Source organism: Phaethon lepturus, unplaced genomic scaffold (genome assembly GCF_000687285.1).
Source record: "Phaethon lepturus isolate BGI_N335 unplaced genomic scaffold, ASM68728v1 scaffold22520, whole genome shotgun sequence".
NCBI lineage: Eukaryota > Metazoa > Chordata > Aves > Phaethontiformes > Phaethontidae > Phaethon > Phaethon lepturus.
Genome location: NW_010511630.1, coordinates 26913 through 47249, shown reverse-complemented (window position 1 = coordinate 47249; position 20337 = coordinate 26913). Strand labels below are relative to the sequence as shown.

Sequence of the window (20337 nt, the reverse complement as noted above, 5' to 3'; positions counted from 1 at the left end):
AGGAGAAAAGATTAAGTAGCAAAGAAATGAGAAAGGTACAATGAGGAAATATAGTGAATGATCATTAGGACATTTCTGGATATTCTGTAACTCTGCAGCCAAGCCCATTAAAATGTTAATTTAGGGAATAATTTTAATTAATTGACAGAAAAGACGCTACTCTACCAGAAGTCTCTGGTAAAGTTTAACCTTTGTTTTACAGTGAGCAGCTGAACTGGTGCCAGTCCCACAGAGATCTGATGATGATGATCCAAGAAATGAAAAGGTGTTTGCCTGAAGAGAAAAGGAGTTCAAGCAAGCCCAGTACCATCAGTGCTCTCAATTATGCTTTGCAGTGTGTCCAACAGGTGCAAGGTATGTGTGGAAAAAAATCTGGAACTGTAGAAGCTATACAGCAGCTTGGTTTGAATAGACGTGTCTGGCAACAAATAACATTAAAACAAATGAAAGCATTCCAGTTATCCTGCAAACAACTGGCTTTCTGAAGCACTGTGGGTTTGTTTCTTTTAAATAATCATGTTACCTTTTCTATTGAAATGCCTGCCTACTGCTTTTCTTTTCTTCAGAATCCTATAGCTAATAGATGCCTACTAATAACTTTCTGTGTATATTGAAAAAACAGCATTCCTGTCCCACTCTGAAAAATGATTGGATAGTCTTATGTTTTCCAACAGAATTAAGTAGCTAAAATTGTTCTTTTGCCATCATGTTCTGTCTTTCTACTTCCTCATGCTCATTTTCTGTAACATAAATAGGTCACTCCAATAGTATAATTGATATTCCTTTTTCCTTTGTCGCTACACAGACCTTCTTCATCTCACCTTGGGACTTCACCAAAAAAGATGCCAAAAGTACAAGGGCTGTAAGAAATACTGTCAAAATAGTCTCCTTACTGACTTCTTTGTGTTTTGTTTTGCTTTTCCTGGTTTTTTTTTTTTTTTCAATTAGCAAACAATGACTTTTTCCAGGCTCTGAATGACCGAAGAGTGTTTCAGACAGATGTGATGACCTACAGCGTAGAACAGTTGGTGACAGTTGCATCTGAACACACTCCAAAAAACACTGTAAGGAATTCAGGCACGCTCAAGGAGTTCATCACTTGCTGTTTCACTTTCTATTTTGTCTCCTTATGTCGTTTTGTGGAAATAGGATGTGTAAAATTGAAAAGCCTTTAAGTTCTAGCCAGGCAGGCCTTTATATTTTTAAAGGTAGATCAAGACTACTTCTTATCTGTGCTGACTCAGGGTACCCAACAGCAGAAAGTGGAGAAATACTTTTTTTTCTTCTTTTTTTGCCAGAAGCAACAAATACCTCCAAGAATTTTACTTGAGAATTCATTTACAGCATAGTAATCTCTTGAGACAGACTTAGCAGGATGTTTTCAAAGCTGATCAGTCCATAGTTGTGAGGGACTTTGGTTTCTATTTGTACTCCTGGATTTAACTTTTTTTGTCTTGGTTTGCAGTATGTGTCATGATTTCTGTCTGTGCTTCAAAGAAAAGAGTGTTTCTTGACATTCAGTAATGTTACATGCTATATCAGATATACTGCAAATGCCTTCTACTTGAAAAGTTCTCAGAATGTTTTTGTATCTGGAATTGTGGTCAATACTCTGAAATCTGGGGAGAAGTGTGTGTGATAATGTGATAACCAGCCATTCTGGATGATGGCAAGCATCACTGTAATCTGTTTCATTTTTGATATTGCAATCTTATTAGCATTTGTAAATCATGAGTAAGCTACTATAGCATTGCAGACTGTAGTAGCTCTCACACAGCTTTACTTGGATGCTAACTTAAGAGCACATTTTTTTAACCTCTGTCTTAGGTTGTGCTGTGTGGTGGTTTGGGGTTTGTTTGTTTATTTTGGGGTTGATTTTGTTTTGATTTTTTTTATCCTTACAATATTGCTACTATGTGTTGGGGGAGGATTGCCTTTAACAATGTTTGTTTTCCAGGACACATTTGTGGCTGTGTTTTCCTTGCTTTCGGGACGCATAGTGCATATTTCTGAGCAGGCAGCATCCATTCTAAACTGTAAGAAGAAAGTGTTGGACTCCTCCCGGTTTGTAGAGCTGCTTGTCCCTCAGGATGTGAGTGTGTTCTACACACACACTGATCAGTCCCACCTGCCACTTTGGAACATGGAAAGTCAAAGAGGTGGGACTTGGCAATGCTCTTAAATGCCTTCTGTGTCTTTCTGTCTTCACAGAATGAGAACAGTCATTCATTTTAAATGCTTATGCTAGCAATATACATAGGCAGCACTTGTTCCCTTTCCACTTTGAAAAATTGAGTAGCTGTGCAGCTAGAGTCCTAGCTAGTCTCCTAGAGGTGTAACTGTTACTTGGGGTAAGTAAAAGGCAGATACTTCATTGCTTTGTGTACCATCTTACTCATTCCAAATACTGCTGCTTTTTAAAAAGAAACTAAAAGTCTAATTGTGAGCTTAAAGTTGTTTAATCTACATTTCAGCCTTGCTTAGGTGCTTTGTGTTTATGGTCCGCTTGCAGCCTGCTGTGAACACAGCACACTGAACCCAAGTTTGAAGCTGACTCGCTATTTAGTGCTGGATGTGCCTAAATGGTGACTTTTGAGTCCAATGTTATTTGTGAGCAATTCAAATGTAGCTCGCATGCCGAGGCTGTGTCTTTTGCCCACCTAGCCATGGGGCTGTTCTGGCATCAGAGCTGGGAAGTCCAAAATCCTCGCTAACACAGGATACGAGACAATCGGAGGCTGCTAACGCTAACATGCCAGGGATTCCCAACATGGAAGCCAGTCATGTGCTTGCCCAGCAGAGCAGTGGCACCCCTATGGAGTTGTTATTTTCTTGCTGTAAACTGTTACTGAATTTTCCTCTCCCCATAACTCTTGGCTGTATGTAGTTTTTGGTACATTCCTGGCTCACAAAGCCAGGAATTTTCACCTTTCCTTTCCACAGTGATGGACTGGGAAAGGTTTTTTTAGATCATGTTTCCAGGTCAGCCATTTCTCCAAGAGTGAGCGGGCTGGAGAAGAGAGGTAACATTTGAGGTGGGAGCAGGCTGTCGAACTGCTAATTCAGTAGCTAATAAAGAGCAGGTTTTGTGACTTTGGTCTTGCTCAGAAAGTCAGAGCAAGAGTTTACAATGGAAGAGTTTAGCAAGAATGCAGAGTTTAAAATAGTTCTGATAAGTGTGACCTTTTTAAGGATATTAACTGAGACTTTCAATGTGTGTTCTTCTCATTAGCTTCTCTGTATGAATATGCCCAGGTGAAATCCTTTTTCTGCAGGATCAGGCAAGTACATTATTATAGTTTTAGTACATTATTATAGTTTTATGTTTGTGAAAGCTGGTCAAAGGGTACAGTACTGGTCAGAAACAGTGTTCTGTTGTTACAACTGACCAGTGTGAGCTTGTGGCACTCCATTAGAAAATCGGCTGATTGTGTTTAATATTGGCATCCAGAAGGACATTTTGAATAACTTTCCTATAGTGATGCTTAAACTTGCATAGGGATAGAACGAAAACTGTTCGTACATGTTTCTTTTGGACCTATTGGTTTCCTTTAGTACTTGTTGTGTAGGAAGAGAATGATCTTGTGAAAAGAATTACTGCTCCCTTTTTACAGTTTGAGAGGGGAGGCAGAGGGTGTTTTGCTTAAGATTGCTGTAGAGTTTGTGACAGAGGCAGTAACAGAAACTCAGTCACCTGAGTCCCAGTATAAGAGCTGAATCATGAGATACTACTTGTAGTCTCTGTGGATGCAGTTTGTTGCTTTGTGCCTGACTTATCATAATGCTAAAAAAAGAAAAAGAAAAAACATTTGAGATTGGACTGTAATCTTCAGTGCCGTTCTGTTCCAGGCTGAGGTGGTCTCTTGATTTCAGTAAGAACTGTTTGCTTCTGAGCAGATACAATACTTGTTCCATCTTTCAATTGATCACTGATTCATTCATCTGTGTTTCAAAAAAACAAGCTCTGAAATCGCCTTTGTCTCTTTAATTGTGTAAGGGCACTTGGAATAAATATAGCAGGATAGATACCAATTTTAAGTTGGGGCAACTGTTTGTAGGATACGTAAACATTTTGCAATAGCTTTTCTTCAGATTTTCATACATCTCTGCTTCCTATGTGTAGCAGATCCTTTTGATTATGTGAGCTTCATGAGTAAAAAGATTTCTTCACAAACACACGCTAGGCTTAAGTATGAAAATGTTTGGGTTTTTTTTGTGGATTAAACTTCTGCTAATATCCAATTTCCAGTTGTTTTTTGTTTTGTAAAGGGGAAGCTATCAGTAGTAGTTTTTATGACACTAACTTCTCTCTAGAAACATTTTACAAAACTAAGTGTGGAATAAGAAAGTACCTTTTAGTGTAAGTAATAATGTCCAAAAGTTGATCTCAATTCTTTCGATCAGAGCTGGGTAAGACACTGCAATTATAACAGATGAAAAAACACTTGCAATAGAAACAGGCAGTTGCTAATGCAGTTGTTACAAAGCCCTGGATAAGATCTCATCTAGAATGTCGTGCACTGCTACTGCACACACATGCTCTAGGAAGACAAAGCCTCATGGGAGGAGGACAATCAAAGAACAACTATTTGTTAATTGAGGCTGGAGGAGTCTTACTTATTTAGGTCAGTGAAATAAAACTGGAGAGAGACAGCTTTTTTTTTTCTTGCCCTAAAAATGGTACAGAATAAACAACAAACAGAAGAAGAACTGGTTAAATTGAAGGAGAGCACAAGGCCAAATGAGTAGTTCTTGTGAATACATTTAGATTATGAATTAGAAGGTGGTCTTAACAGTTAAGGTAGTGGCATTTATAGAACAACCTCTGAATGCAGGTATTACAGGCAAAACACCTACTTGGTTTTAAGGGGAGTGAGATCATTATTGCTGAATATGTTGGTCTTGGATTGCAAGGGGGTGTGCGTAGGACCTCGGGAGGTTCTGATTATCCGAGTCGGTGTGCTCAGCGTAAGTTCTCTCTGCAGGGCTCAGCCCTGGCATGAAGTATCTGAGTCTTGACCCCATTATCGTTAATCGTTTTTTTTTTACTTTTCCTCAGGGGTGGTAAAGATCAAGAACAAGAAATGCGTTGTTACCCCTTCCGAATCACCCCGTACTTGGTCCATGTGTGCACTTCTGTTCACGTGGATGCAGAATCCTGCTGCTTAGCTTTGGCTGAGAAAATTCACTCTGGATATGAAGGCAAGTCAGGACACTCCAGTGAAAAAAAACCAAGCCGATAGGAAAATGCAGTATATGAAAGTCTGCTTCCTTTGTTTAGAACTTGTGCTTGGGTAGTCTCACTTGTGTAACTTACAGTTTGTGTGTGTGCATGCATGCGAATCCAGAGCATCTGTACCTTCTTTGCAAGACCCCAAAGCATTTGACACCTCCTCACTCTTTTTATTTTTGAGAGAAGTTTGTAGCACCTACAAATTTCTGAGTTACTGCTCAGAAAGCAGTGAACAATAGAAAGTTCAAGAGCCATTAACTCTCTGTCATGAGCAAAAGTAACAGCTAGATTTTCACTCTTAGTGCATATTTTGTTTCAGTAAACATTTCTTTTTCCATTAGCTCCTCGAATTCCTATGGATAAAAGAATCTTCACCACCACTCACACCCCTGGCTGTGTTTTTCTTGAGATAGACGACAGGTGAGATTTGAATCTTAAGACCTATGAGGGTGTGTATGGAGAGGTGGCAAAAAATCCGTTGGTGGTGCAGCTGGAGACTCAAGTAAAGCAATTGAACTGTGCAGTTGGCAATAGTTAATTAAACAAAGTAGTTTTATGTTAGTCCTGTCATGGAAAAACATCTAGAACTCCACGGACATAATCGCCTTTGTTGACTTAAAATGTGAATTAAACAGAACTGCAGTCAGTTTTCGTTATCCAGGGCAATGGGGACCTGTGGTAACAGACGGTGGAAAACCCATACAATGCAAAGCTCTGGGGATCACAGTGTGGAGATACAACTGTACTGAGCTGGGTCAGATAAATTTGGCCAGACTAATGCTGTCGCCTGCAAAGCTACAAGAGTGTTTTTATAACACACTTCGCAGCATCCTTGTCAGATTTCTTACTGTCATTTTGTCTATGACCTGTTTCTTCAAGGTCCTTTTTTTTTTTTTTTTTTTTGCTTATAGACAAGCATAAAACTGCCTGCCAATGTGAAAATCTCCAGGCACAGATATGTTTGGTATTTACACGTCTGCGTTGCACTGGAGGATTATTAAATGGGCTGGGAAATGTTCTGTAGCCTTAGTTCATGTCATTGTAGATTGTTCATGGGGACTTCACTGACAAGCAAAGAGTTAAGGATGTAAATACTCAAAACTATATAATCAGTGCTAATGTCTTCACGTTTCAGAGCAGTGCCTTTGTTGGGCTATTTACCTCAAGATTTAATTGGAACCTCCATACTGATGTATTTGCACCCAGAAGATCGTCCTTTGATGATTGCTATTCACCAAAAAAGTAAGTACAGTTGCTTTAAGAGGAATTTCTACTGGTTTTCACATTCTTTCGTTATTATTATGATTAATATTGTTTGACAGGTGGCTGATCTGCAGTCTAGACAAAAATAATGAATTGAAGCAACCAGTGTGAGATCAAAACAAATTCAAACCCAAAGTTTTAAAGGACCCCAGTCATTAGCATTTGTGCTTGCACTACTGTGTCATAATGTAAACTAAATCTTGTTCCTTGATTTTTTTGGTTTTTCTTTTTTTCAGTCCTGAAATTTGCTGGCCAACCCCCTTTTGAACATTTACCTATTAGATTTTGTACACAAAATGGGGATTATGTCATACTGGATACCAGCTGGTCCAGTTTTGTGAATCCTTGGAGCAGGAAAGTAGTGTTCATCATTGGCCGACACAAAGTCCGGACGTAAGTCAGTTGTAGAATGGATCTATTAAAGTGCTTTTTATTGAATACTTTGCAAAACAAAACAGTCTCAGTACTGAACTAGAGACATAAAGTTGCTCCTGCGGTCTGTGACAACTACCTAGCATCTGTCTTGCCACCTATTGCTTCAGAACAGCATTAGTCTTGTTTATTAAGTATAAAAATAAGTAAATTACTTTGAAGTAAAAGTCAGAGCCAGCTTTTTTTTTTAGCTTATGTATTTGCACATGGTTGATCTCCAAATACTGTGACAATGGACATGTCTAAATCAAAATAATTGGTTTTAGACAAGCTGAGTAAAAGCTAAAAAGCAACGTAAAAAGCAGATCACCTTAATAAATAATTACTTGATATTCATTCATGATTGGCTTACAAAAAAAACAATAATTGACATACATGTAGCCAAAATCACCTTCTGGCTTGTTTTCTTGTGGAACATTCACTTGATACAGAATCTAAGTATTTACCAAGGTAACCTCTTTTAAAAATGCAATTAGTATTGAACGTGCAAGTTAATTTTTCACAGAATCACTAAGGTTGGAAAGAACCTTCAAGATCATCAAGTCCAACCATTAATCCAGTGCCACCATGTCCCCTAAACCATGTCCTGAAGCACCACATCCACACGTTTTTTGAACACTTCCAGAGAAGTGTTCAGTGTTCAGAAGTGTTTCAGATGTTTCTCCTTAGTTTCCAAGAGGTTTGGAAATATGACTCTCTGCCTTCCCCTTACCTGATTTGTTTTCTAGGAATTGGCTTTTTGGGATGGCCTTTTGCTTTTTCAACGGGATCTTTTTTTCAAGATTTTATGGGGTGTGACTTTGCCTTCTGAGTGCAGGAGGCAGAGGGGTATATGCTTGTCAACCTTAACTCGTGTCACGATGCTGGTGTACTGACTTCTCTGGGGCTTCACATGAAGCGCTGCTCTCATAGTGCTGCTCCAATACCCTAGCAGAGCTGCTAGTGGACCAAATGACATCTGTTTGCATTGATTCAGAGAAGTAGTCAAAATAAAATAATGATAATAAAAAAAATGAATCTGTCCTAGCTCTGTTTATAGCCTACCTTTTCTTCATCAAATTAAAATTAATAGTGAAATTTTGATGGCTCTCTCCAGAAGCCCTCTGAATGAAGATGTCTTTGCTGCAAGAAGTAGAGAAACAAGTGGTGTTGAGAAAGAGATAAGAGAATTGCAAGGACAAATTTACAAGCTGCTTCTGCAGGTAAGGAAGGTGAAAGAATTTCAAAACACTGGCTGGCTTTCTGAATGAGAGGCTAAAGAAACTTGGGTCTGGTTAGCAGACTGCTCTGGGGGTGACCTTTTAAAAGGTCTGAAGGGAAGGTTCTAAATGGAGACAGGCTTGTGTGACAGCATTTAAAAATATGGCTCTGGGTAGCCCACCTGATTAGAAAAAAAAAAAAAATTTGTTTGGCATATTTGCCAAGTCTTTATGTTGAAAGGTAAAATTGCGTCCTGAAACATCTTTAAGCATGGTAGAGAATTTTTCCCAAGCAAGTGGTAGAGCCCAGAGCAACACTGACTTTTCACTTAATTTTCTGTGTTTACTTGAAGTTCTATGTTGCAAAGTATGTTCTTCCCTTCTTCTTGTTCTCTAAGAGGATGATTTTTTTTTTTAATTGCTATTTTTTCCCCTCATACAGCCAGTTCACAGCAATGTTTCCAGTGGTTATGGAAGCCTTGGAAGCAATGGTTCTTATGAGCACTATATCAGCATAGCATCTTCAAGTGACTCCAATGGGAATTGTGCAGAGGAAATACAGGAACCAGTAAGTCTATAAATGTGTCACTGCCTGCAGAGTTAGCAAAAGTATGGGTTTAAAAATGAGAATTTTTACTGTGTACATATGCACTACTCATCATGACTTTTACTGAAGTGGGAAGATAAAGCTTTTTTCAAGATAAATGTACTTAAATTGGTCAATTATAGAACACTGACTTTTGGTTTTTACTTTTAATTTTGCTGACTAAAATGAACAGATGACTACTATGGTAGTTCACCAAAGTAAATTGAAAACTTGCTTAAGATCAGCCTTCTCGACCAGTGGACTTGAAAAAAAAAGTGGAAGAACCATGCAACCAGAAAGAAGATTGATGCATGTGGAGGGGTTTCTCTTTGCTTGGGATTTTCTGTTTTGTTTTAAAAAGGGCAATAGGGGTACAGTGTAGACTGCTGTAGAAGAGAATGGGTACAGTGCTGTCCTAAAACAAGCATTGCAGTTACCTAATTCCCTTGTGAGGCTCCTGGGTAAATCATCAGCTTACTCCCCTCTCAAGGCTTGCATCAGTATTAAAACATTGAAATGCTGAGGCTGTTGGAGCTTTATCATAGTTAATTTAATTATGCATGATAATTAGATTCATTAAATTTACAAATACCAATACATACCAGGCTTAGGCCGACAGTCTACTCCCTTTCAGTTTGGACAATACAAGAACCCAAGCCCATCTTAATGGTCTCCTGTGGGCTCTTCTGATTCATTTTATTCTGACTTCACATTTTCACATATCTCAAGATGACATTGCAACAAGTTTGTGCGGATGTCAACCGAATAAAGAATCTGGGACAGCAGCTGTATATTGCATCAAGGAGCAAGCCACAGAATGGAAATGGACAGGCTGTGAGCTCAGAAATGCTAGGAGGTAAGTTAATGTAATTATGATCCTTAAGGTGAATGCCTCTAGATCTATAGCCATGAGTTTGGCTAGCAGGTGTTATGCTGAAGAACTTAAGATAGCATTTTAGCATGGCTTAAATGTGGGAAGTGTTTTGTTTGGGGGGGGTGGGGGGGGCGTTTGTGGTTTGTTGTTTGTGTTTTTAAAATCAAAAACTAGCTAACCAAAAAAAAACCCCAAAACCCACCCCAGAAAAACCTCAGCAGATGCAGTAACTTTTTAGCTGCTCCCTGAGATCTGGAGGAACATATCTGTCTCTCTTAGGTTTAATAGACTTTTTTTTTTTTAACATTTTCTAGTGCAAATGCAGACTTGCTTGTAGCAAGTACAAGTTTCCATAGTAGTCTTCCCTTCGTTACTTTATGTGGACTCTCAGTAACAATCCATAGGTTGGAAAACACTGCTTCTCTTCCCAAGTAGTGGTTTAGTTATTGAGTGCTTAATATTATGCTAATGCACATTATTGCAGTTAGTACTTAGCACAAATACAAGGAAAAAGATGGATGCTTCCTCAAATATCATAGGAATCTGTATTAAAACATTTTGCACTGTGATACTCTCTATGAAAATTATAATTAACACCTAGTCTTGTTGATAAGCAGACTGCACTGTGAATGTTGATACTACTCTGACCAGTGTATCTATGCTATAAAAAGTTGTAACTTACTGTTAAATAACAGGCTGGATTCTGTGATGTATAAATTGAGAGACGATTGCAGCTTTGCTTACACTTTAATTACAATTTTTTTTTCTATGCTGTTTTCTTTGTGTTTACTAATTGTTCTGAGTAGATGCTTAAGACGTCGTGTGGGCTTTTTTGCTGTTTAGCCATTCTTTCCCCTTTTCCCTCCCCTGCCTCAAAACATGTGAATTGAGATGAAAATGCAGAATAACTTAGTAATGAGAGCTGTGCTGTTATAGGCCATATATTCCTGTAGAATATATGTGTATCCCAGTATATATGCGTGTGGGTATATATATAAAAAAGTGTCTGTGTGTCTTGGTGGGTGTAGTGTTTAGATACTTTTGAGAGGAGTCTTTGAGGATTTCTTCTTTTCTAGGGAAGAGGTACACTGGTTCCTGTTTTCTTCAGACACTGAGAAGTGATAGCACAGAAGAACCAGGCAAGGCATTTTATGATGACTCAAAGAAGACTCCGCATGTTCCTTCCTATCAGCAGATCAATTGTGTTGATAGTATTATCAGGTAATAAACTATGAAGCAATTTTAGTGATATAAGTTTAAGATTAATTGGTGGAAGGTAAATAGCCAAGCAGTTTGCATTGGTCTAAATTGGGGTTTGAGTTGTGAGATAAATTTGAGACTGTTTGTAAAGTTTTTTTGCCTCTCTGGGCAATCCATCCTAATGCTCAGTCAATCTTAAGTACACAGTAATGAAGAATTTAGGTCCTAAGATTCTGTTTGCAGCTGTTGATGTTTGTCTACTGCTAGTTTCACCATTGGTGTGCAATAGGAGTTTAGGATAATTTAGATGGGCATAATATGTCAATGTCATATTAATATATGCTTTGAGAACATCTGTATATAAAACAGAAAGTTGATATAATTTATAAAGTGTTGGTATTTTTTAGCACAGTGGATAATGTTGTCTTTTTTTTTTTAAAGAGTAATTGATAGATTTAATTTAAAATACTCCTTAGAAAGCAGATATGTGTCCAGAACTTCCTGCAGTGAATTTAAAATACTAGTTAACAACTCCTGGTCCAGTTTGGATTGTTCAAATGTTTATCTCTCCAGATGGAGAAAAAACACAAAGCAGGGAGAGCTTCCTGTGATGTGCTTTTATTTCAGATATCTAGAGAGCTGCAGTATTCCAGCATTGAAAAGGAAATGTAAATCTTCTGCAAATACATCATCATCATCTTCAGAAGATGAAAAGCAAGTCCAGCAAAGCCAGCGGGAAGTCGAGGCATTGGAAGGTACCACAAAGTATACTGGCAATCATAATAGAACCGCAACAACTGATTTATTTTTTGTATGCTACTGTTGTACATTCCAAGTTTTTGTGCACTTCTTAAATTGTTGTCACACTAACAGCACAAATATTTTGGTTATGTGGTAAATATTTGCTTACCTTGTCTAGATCTCGCAATTAAGCATAAGCTACAATAGTAAGTCTTTGAATGTAGAATGCATCGAAAGAACTAGTGTTTGTCGTTGCTAAATGAATCTTCTGTTGCTCACTCATTTTATGCCATGTTTAGTATGTGCTGACATTGCACTGGTGTATGAATGTCACATTTATTTGTATGTAAGACTGTCTTATTTAATAGTCTGCATAGTTACTGGTTGTTTCTGAACCAGTCAGACTTGATGAATTGGGAGCATAGTGCTTGGGATGAAATTCTCCATGTAGGAGCTTTGTCATTTACCACTAGATACTGCTATGCTTTCAGCAGTTAATTCCCAACCTCCAATATCTACTGATCGGGAGGAGACGCTGAAGGACCAGACAACTACAGGCATCGTGGGAGGTCCTCTGGCAGACCTGACCCTGTCCAGCAAGGCTCCAAGTGTGGTGTCTGTCACCAGCCAGTGCAGTTACAGCAGCACTATAGTGCATGTCCCGCACCCTGAATCAGGTACTGTTCATACTCGCAAAACACTGACTTGGCTCACTGATTTTTAAATTTACGCAATGTTTCCAGACTGAAGTACACAGTGAGAAAGTTTTGTCCATTTGAGATACGTTCTCATGGATATGAACTCCGAAATAGAATTAAGGTACTTCTAGGGACACTGTGAAGAAAACCTGAGCCTGGAAATTCTTACAATATTTTAATAAAACCTAGTTTTAACAGAGCACACTATTTCCTTTCCCCTTTAACTTTATCACGTAAATCTCAAGCACAACAATGTGCTTTTGGCCAGTGAGGATTAAAATAAAAATTACTAATGAGCCAGTGTTAACTTCATTTTAATGCAGAAAGAAGTGTAAAAATGACTATTTAACTGCTATTTTACTAAGAAAGTATGAAGAAAGAAGTGCCTCCATAACTTCAAAGTGAATTTGAAGTTTTCAGACCATGCAAAGTAATTTGCTCAGCTGATGTTAGTGTAACTATATTTGAGTGTAATGGGTGTTTTCTCCCTCGCCTCTGCAGCTTGTATCTGCTCGATAGTTCAGGCAGGATTGTTTTCTGTGTAAGCCTCTGGGTGTTGTGGGAATTGGCACCAGAAGGCCAGAGCAAAGACTGATTTATTTTCTTCCCTCTTCAAAGAAGTGACTACAATGGAGGATACTACTGTTGGAAGTGAACAAATTGAGCTGCCTCCTGTGAATGCTCAGTGTCTCACTATGGTGTCTGAAGACTTAAAGCCAGTTGGGCTAACAAAAGAGACGTTGTCAGCCCACACTCAAAAGGAGGAGCAGAACTACGTTGACAAGTTTCGCCAGAGGATTTTGCTATCTCCATTTCGGACTTACCTTCAACAGGGGAGCAGAAGTAACAACGGACATTCCTGTGGCCGAGGTAGGCAGCAGCTTTGTGAAATAAAGAAAACTTAGATGACTTACAAAGACCAACTTAGCAGTGGAGTCTGGTTCTCCTTTGGATGATTTAGCAAGTATCTTACTACGACTGCAAACAGAATACTTCCTTTGAAGTGCCAAGGCTTGACAACAGCATTGCCCACACAGAAGGTCTGCTCCATCTTAGGTGTTGCTATCTTAGGCTTTTCATAAAGCAGATTATTATTGCAATAAACCCTGTAGTTTATTGCCTCCCTTTGAAGGAATGTGAAAGATCTGATTGGGATAAGCCAAAATGATCGATAAGAAAATCGATTGCCTAAAGGAGAATATTGTAGATATGTCAGCAAATCCATCACTGTAGTGTATGGAAGAATTATCCAGAGGAAAGTCAGCTCTCCAAATAAGCCACACGCCATTATCTGGATGTATTTCTCTTCTCCTCTTTTTTTTTTTTCTTTTTTTCTCTTTTTTTTTTTTTAATTCCCTAGGTCTGCCATTTCAGTGAATGTGTCTATTTTTCTTCCTCCTTAGGAGACTCCCCTTCAAAGCAGATGAGCCCAGCTAGCTGTAAAAAAGACAAACATGGAAAATTCAAGCGCCAGAAACCTCAGAGACAGTCCTCAGATAGCCGCTCTTCTAGTAAAAATAGACGTAGTCTTCCATGTGAGAAGAGAACCATTCAGAAACAGTCATTTTCTCCCTCAGAAGTATCCTATCTGAGCTCCTCCAGTATGAATGTCCCTCCTTCTATGGGATTTCCTATCTATTTGGATCCACTATCTAGCTTTCCAGCCTCTTCAGTAGGAGAGGAACTTGCCCTTCCCTCATTAAAACCTGAATCCATGTCATCGTCACTGCTATGCTGTGAAGCACAGTCATGCCCAGCACTTTATCCCCCAAATGTAGGCACGTTTGTGGCTGTATTTTTTCAGAGTTTCCCCGTGTGTGCTCAGATACCTCAGTATGTCTTTCTTCCTAGCCCTCAGTATGTTTACCCCCCTTCTTCGTATCTATGCACTACACTACCTCCAGCCCCACCTCCTTCTGCTCCGTCACCAATAGCACGACACTCTGTGGATCAGCCCTTTCCAGCCTTTTCTGCCACCTCTGTGGAGGACCAGCAAGAGGGCCAGCGTTATCAGGCCCTACTGCTGAGTAGCTCACGGAGCAGCTCCCCACTTCAGCTGAATTTGCTTCAAGAAGAGCTGCCAAAACCTATGGAGCTTTCCATTAGTACTGATGTTAAAGCACGTGCAGAAGCTAAATGTGTAAGTAACATGAATTTTTGATGTAGAGGAGAAACTCTTCACATTGTTCAGTCAGCAAAACCAGTGATGATGATCTGTGCTTCAGGGTCACGAGACTGTGCTGCTTTTTCCAGTGGCTGTGCTATGTAGACTGCAGGGCACAAATAGCACAGGAGGTACAGAAAGCTGTTTATACTTGCACCCATGTAACAGTACAGTGCTGGCACTTAGCAAATGAGAGAAATGTGAGATCTTCTGGTCTAGGCTGCCACAAGCTGCCTTTGCTCAGCATTTTGGCAGCAGCCTTTTCAATTAAATTGTTGGCAGGAATTTCGGGTTTGGGGCTTTTATGCATGTGAAACTTGGTTAGTGCTGCACAATTCACATCCTTTTTCACCCAGTCCCACAGTCTCTGTGGAGAACCAAAACAAAGGGAAGATACGCTTCTAATTACTCCCTCTGTCTCCCAGGGATGCAGCTAATGAACGAAGAACAGGGATCCGTGTGGGTCGGTTTCCATACATGGGCATAGAAAAGGCCTCTCCAACTTCCGCGGTAAACTCAGAGGCAGGAATCTGAGCTCTGCAGGCAAGGAAAAAAATGTTGGCTCCCGAATCCAGATTGGGCTGGAAAGGCCGGATCAGCTGAAACTGCAGGGTAGGGTCCTGAAAGGGGAATTGGTGTACCTGTAGCTGCTGAAGTGGTGAGCTTCACATAGTGAATCAGGGGAAGATACTCTCATTTTCCCTGTAGTGCACCATTGCTTGATGTGTGCAGCTGCTTCATGCCGTCTAACAGGACGTGACAGGAACTGACTCCTGCTCTCTTGTCAGCAGAAAAAACTTAACAGTACAATATCTTGACCCAGTGGGGAAGGATCTACAGCGGAAACCAGTAAACCAGAGTCCAGATGCTTGTTGATTTCACCCATGAAGAGTGTTATTCTGAGTTCTAGACAACCATTCATTTTCAGAGCTAGAAACTCCAAACCCATTGAACTGATATGAGAATGTAGTCAACGTGACAAATTCAGTAAATGCATGAACTTCCTCTTTCAAACTTACATGTAACTTCCATGGATATGTTTGTTTTGATTTTTGTCTCCAGGACAATGATCCAGAAGATAGTGGTAACAGTGCTAGCCATTGTGCTTCTAGTCAATTTACTGACCGCTTGCTGTACGAGGACTCCCAGTCCGTTTTTTTTGTATCAGGCAGTGGATCAGCTTTTTTGGGTTCTTTAGGTTCTGGCTCCAACAAGACTTCTGGCTGTGGGACAGGTAGGGAAGTTCGAGGTTTGGATGTTTGGTTCTTTGGTGCTAGATGGCTTGCTTAACATGTTGGTAATTCGTCACAAGATACTGTAATGGGAATGGGAAATCCCAGTAAGAGGATCTGTAGTCTTTACTTCTCACAGAATCATTAAGGTTGGAAAAGACCTTCAAGATCATCAAGTCTAACCATTAACCCAACACCACCATGCCCACTAAACCATGTCCCAAAGTGCCATGTTCACACATGTTTTTTGAACACTTCCAGTGATGGTGACTCCACCACCTCCCTGGGCAGCCTGTTCCAATGCTTGATCACTCTCTCTGTAAAGAAATTTTTCCTAATATCTAATCTAAACCTCCCCTGGCACAACTTGAGGACATTTCCTCTCGTCCTATCGCTAGTACAACTTTCAGTTTCACCAACTTTCAGTGTCTGAAGCCAAGTGTGTTTCAGTTACTGTAGTTGGAAATGGGAATCTAAGAAGCTATTCCTTTAACCTGTAAGTCACTCTTTCATTTTGCTCATTATCACTTTTCTCTGCATTAGGTACTGGCTTACATCTTTCTTGAGTAAAAGTAAATCTGCCTAGAGCAGGACCTCTTGAAACAGAAGCAGAGAAGTTGAGCCAATTAATTTTGAGAAAAGTAAATAGAGCTTTGGAGAACTTGAGTAACTTAAGAGGATGCACTTTATCTTTGAATTCTCAATAGATAGGAATTATTTGCAAAGAGCAATCATGTGGGAGTACCTGTGTTTGTATTACAGAACTAAATCGCAAGAATATACTGGTGTTCTTTTACTTTTTGTGCTGAATTACTAGGATTTCTCAGGCATGTGCATATTTTTTTTTTTTTCACGGTAATTCTCAGCAGGTAGTGGGAAAAGCAGCAAGTATTTTGCCAGCAATGATTCTTCCGAAGCTTCCAAAGAAAAGAAGAATGAGGAAGCAGAAGAAAAAGGGACAGCTCATAAATCCAAACATGAGTCAGCCTGGGTGATGATGGATCACACACCTGAGCAAGTTCTAATGAATTACCAAATGCCAAACAGGTTGGAAAACATCCAACAATTTTTGTCACATAGTTTGGAATTGTGCGTAGAACTGTAGAATTAAAAATGAGACCATGGAAACGGTGCACATACCACCAAAACTCCAAGAAGATATATTAATTTACTGTTTGTGCATTTTAAGCCCTGGTTATTTCCTTTTGCCTACTTTTTTTTCCCCACTTCCCTCATCAGTTAAAATACAGTAACAGGTAACCTTTTTGCTGCAGTGTTTAAGGGGATTGGTTATTGTCCTGTACTTTGAATGCATAAAGGAGTAAAAATATTTACATGTTATTTGCAAGTTGCTTGCAAGTAGCTTATATATACTTTGTAATGAGATTCCACATTTAAAAAAAAATAAATAAACCCATACCAAACACCCAAAAAAACCCCCTGACAATTGGACCAGTGTTGGAAGAAGCCTTACAAAGCAAATAAGGTCTAACAAAGTATAGTTACTTTTCAGTGGCTGATGCTCTCTAAACTTCAGCCGCATATACTGGTGAAGAGACTCTCCCAATGTGCTTATAATCAGTGCCTGTCTTGCTTCATTTAGTACAGCTGTGTTCACAGGTGTCTGTTACCTGCAGAATTAAAGAGGATGTTTTAAAGGAGGATCTGGAGAAGCTGGCAGTCATGCGAAAGCAGCAGCCTCGGTTTACGGATGGGCAAAAGAAGGAGCTAGCAGAGGTGCATACGTGGATCCGGACCCAGACTGTCCCACTGCAGATCAGCACCCAAGTAAGGAGTGGTGAAAGGAATCGGTAGCTTATTCGTGCCTTGGCTAACCAGAGACAGTGGAATTTCTAACCAGTGCAGTCTTATAGTACTGGGGTCATTGATGGTTATTACTTGTAAATTTAAGAAGGAAATGAGCTTGAGTACACTAGATGAATGAGAAATGCCAAAATACAGGTCTTTCCATTGTATTTTTTTGCAAGATGCGCAAATTCTGTGTAGGAACCACCTGTAGCAAAGTTTCTCCAGTCACGCTGTGGGATGAACAGGAGTAGTGTCACGCTCTCACATAAGAGTCCATATCTAGTGACGTTTTTTCTGTTGGTGTTGGGTCATTTGCTCTTTTTCTTAGAAAGTTGATTGTTGCTATGATTGAATAGTATATAACACTGGGACGTTAGTGAAGATTAGAGCAAGTGTGTGCAGCGAGCTGAAAAATGCCCATAATCACAGGGGTGGCTCAGGCATATAGTATGAAACAAAAAACTACCGGGCTTTTTGTAGGTGGATTTGTTCTTTAAGAATTTTGGTATCTTATGCCTGATTATTTTATCTGGTATAACTCTTGGGGATGCTGATAAACTGCTTCTGATATTAGTGTGTGTTAGAGAATGTCCTAATCAGTTTAAAGTGCTCCCAGGTGCTATGGAGAAGGAGAGAGCAAGGCAAAACTAGTCCCGCAGAGATCTAGAGCTCCAATGATGAGTTGTACAGAAAACTTCAAGGCAGAGTGGGCTGCATTCATGTACTCACGCAGCAGAAAAATCTAATGTCTGTTAAAGCACTGCATGCTCTGTGTGTTAGGATTTTCAAATGTGGCATTCTGAGCTGTGGTATTTATTCTCTTGGAGCAGAAATTTGAGAAATCTATGTCCTTGGCTCTGGAACAAGACCAGAAAATTAGTCTTTGTTTTCCTAACACCTTGCTGGTAAAAATCAAGTCCTACTGTGGTTAGGACGAAGTGTTTGATTCAGATAGCAAAATGATGTCCAGTGGTCTTGCAGAAAATTCTGTTGAATGTTTGCATCTCAAATGTTGTGAGATGCATTGGTATGCAAGTATAGATATTTGGTATCTAAGGTGCTAAAACTGTTCCTAAGCAGTAGGTCATGTTTCCAATATAGATTGTCATTTTACGAATGCAGCCAGGCTTCTGACAGTAGAAACAAATGCAGGATTTCTGTTTTAATACTCTATTTCACTGTCGTATCATTTGTCAAGAACAAGAAAAATAGGGTCTGTCAATACACTCAGGCATTTCAGCCTGTTTTTGTTGGTCAATATTGTTGCTGTTAAGTCTGCAGTCCAAGTCCTTAATGAGCAGTTTGCTTATAAAGCTGAAAGATAAGGCTTTCAAACTCAAGGAAGTCCCATGCCTTTTCATCTCAAATCTAAAACTCTATGTACCACTAAGCAAAGGATGCATTTCTAAGACAAGAGAAGCTGGAGAAGTACCTGCTTCTGAAAATGAGATACCTGTATAATCTCTGCTTTTAGAGAGATTCCAGCCCATTGGTGAGAGGTTTCAAGAGATTGCAACGTATCATGCTATCAGGATTTGACTCTGAAATACACTCATAAAAAGGAGAATTTAAATTACTATGTTCTTGTTCTTTTTTAAAGGGCTGTGTTACATGTGACATCAGGGAAGCAAGTTGTGAGGCTGCAATGGCTGATGACAATATGGAAAACAAGGGAAAATCATCTCCCCTCCTGCAATGCTGAAGACATCAGCACTTGTGTCAGTAAAACTGCTTGGTGTAATTCCCATTCTCTTTACTCTGGCTTTGCTACATGCTAGCATTGAATCTCTCTGGTTATCTCTTCCCAACATGAGCAGTCACGCATGTGAAACTAAATCTTCCTCCATTACCCCTCCACTCCTGGCATGACTTTGAAGACAATCTTTCACTTGGGAGGCTGTTTTCCTTCCTGACCTCACAGACTTGACACAGAATGGCTTATATTTCTAACTTCTGACTGCTCAATGCTGAGCAAAATACATTTTTTTGGTTTGGGGTTTTCTTTGTTTTGAACTTGGCAAGTAAGAGCCTGAGGAGATGCAGTGTTTAAGAACCTATGGCGATGAGCCTACCAGATCAGAGCATGTTTACTCTCCGTGTAAGGTAGATGTGTTGAAACCAGCATTGAAACCAAGTTACAACAGAGTGCTCTTCATTTTTGTTTATTCAATATTTAAAGGTCTAAACTGAAGATCCTGATTAGTCCAAGGCTCTAAAATCACTGTAGCTGGTTTGAGAATCCAGTAAGCTTTTTTTAATGAGCAGCTGAAAACTGGCCAAGCTATTCTGCATCAAAATGCCTTTTGCCTGTTTGTGTCCATCAAAAAAATAAAAAGTGAAAAGAAGCAAAGCTATTCCCTATGTTTTTCATGATGAGTGTTTTGGAACCAAGTTGTTTTATAGCTTTTGCTTTTAAAGCTGTGTTTGTCAGGGTAGGTGTTTAAAATTAATTGAAGGTAACTGGTTTGCAAATCTGCTAGAGATTAAATTACAAATAGCAATAAAAAAAAAAGTAACAATTCAGGAGTTAATTCCTTATACAGAATCTGCTTTTTAATGACAGACACATAGGAACCCTTCTATATCAAGGCACTATAGCCTAGTTACCAATTCAAGTAGCTACATGAAATCCTTTATCTTACGTTGCTAGCGCTCTGGAAGATGCATTTGTATCTTAATTTTTTGGTTGCTGTATTAGAGTAGTTAGATGAGTTGAATCCAGTCATAGCAAATAGGAAATTTTAAGCAATTTCCCTGTTTTGTTGTGGTGATGCCAAAAACAAAAAGGAAAAGAGATTGAGCTTCATTTCTTCTGCTTTCTTGAAAAGTCACATGTTGTGGAACCAAACTTGAACATCAAACCACATATTCATTAGTTCTTACCAGTGTTGGCTTCCTGTACACGT

At 39.4% G+C, this 20337-nt stretch overlaps 1 protein-coding gene across 1 annotated transcript; it reads left to right on the top strand.

The window, feature by feature from the left end:
• Nucleotides 1-204: 204 nt before the first annotated feature.
• On the top strand, nt 205-19267 carry PER3 (period circadian clock 3). Its single transcript, XM_010284623.1, has 20 exons — nt 205-354; nt 949-1064; nt 1958-2159; nt 3233-3281; nt 5060-5202; nt 5575-5653; nt 6369-6475; nt 6733-6889; nt 8025-8130; nt 8570-8695; nt 9443-9569; nt 10664-10808; nt 11415-11542; nt 12002-12205; nt 12845-13096; nt 13630-14366; nt 15453-15624; nt 16492-16669; nt 17260-17410; nt 19032-19267. Exons 1-20 carry the CDS (start codon nt 240-242, stop codon nt 19131-19133), a joined length of 3396 nt encoding a protein of 1131 aa, XP_010282925.1. The 5' UTR covers nt 205-239; the 3' UTR covers nt 19134-19267.
• The last annotated feature ends 1070 nt before the right edge of the window (nt 19268-20337 follow it).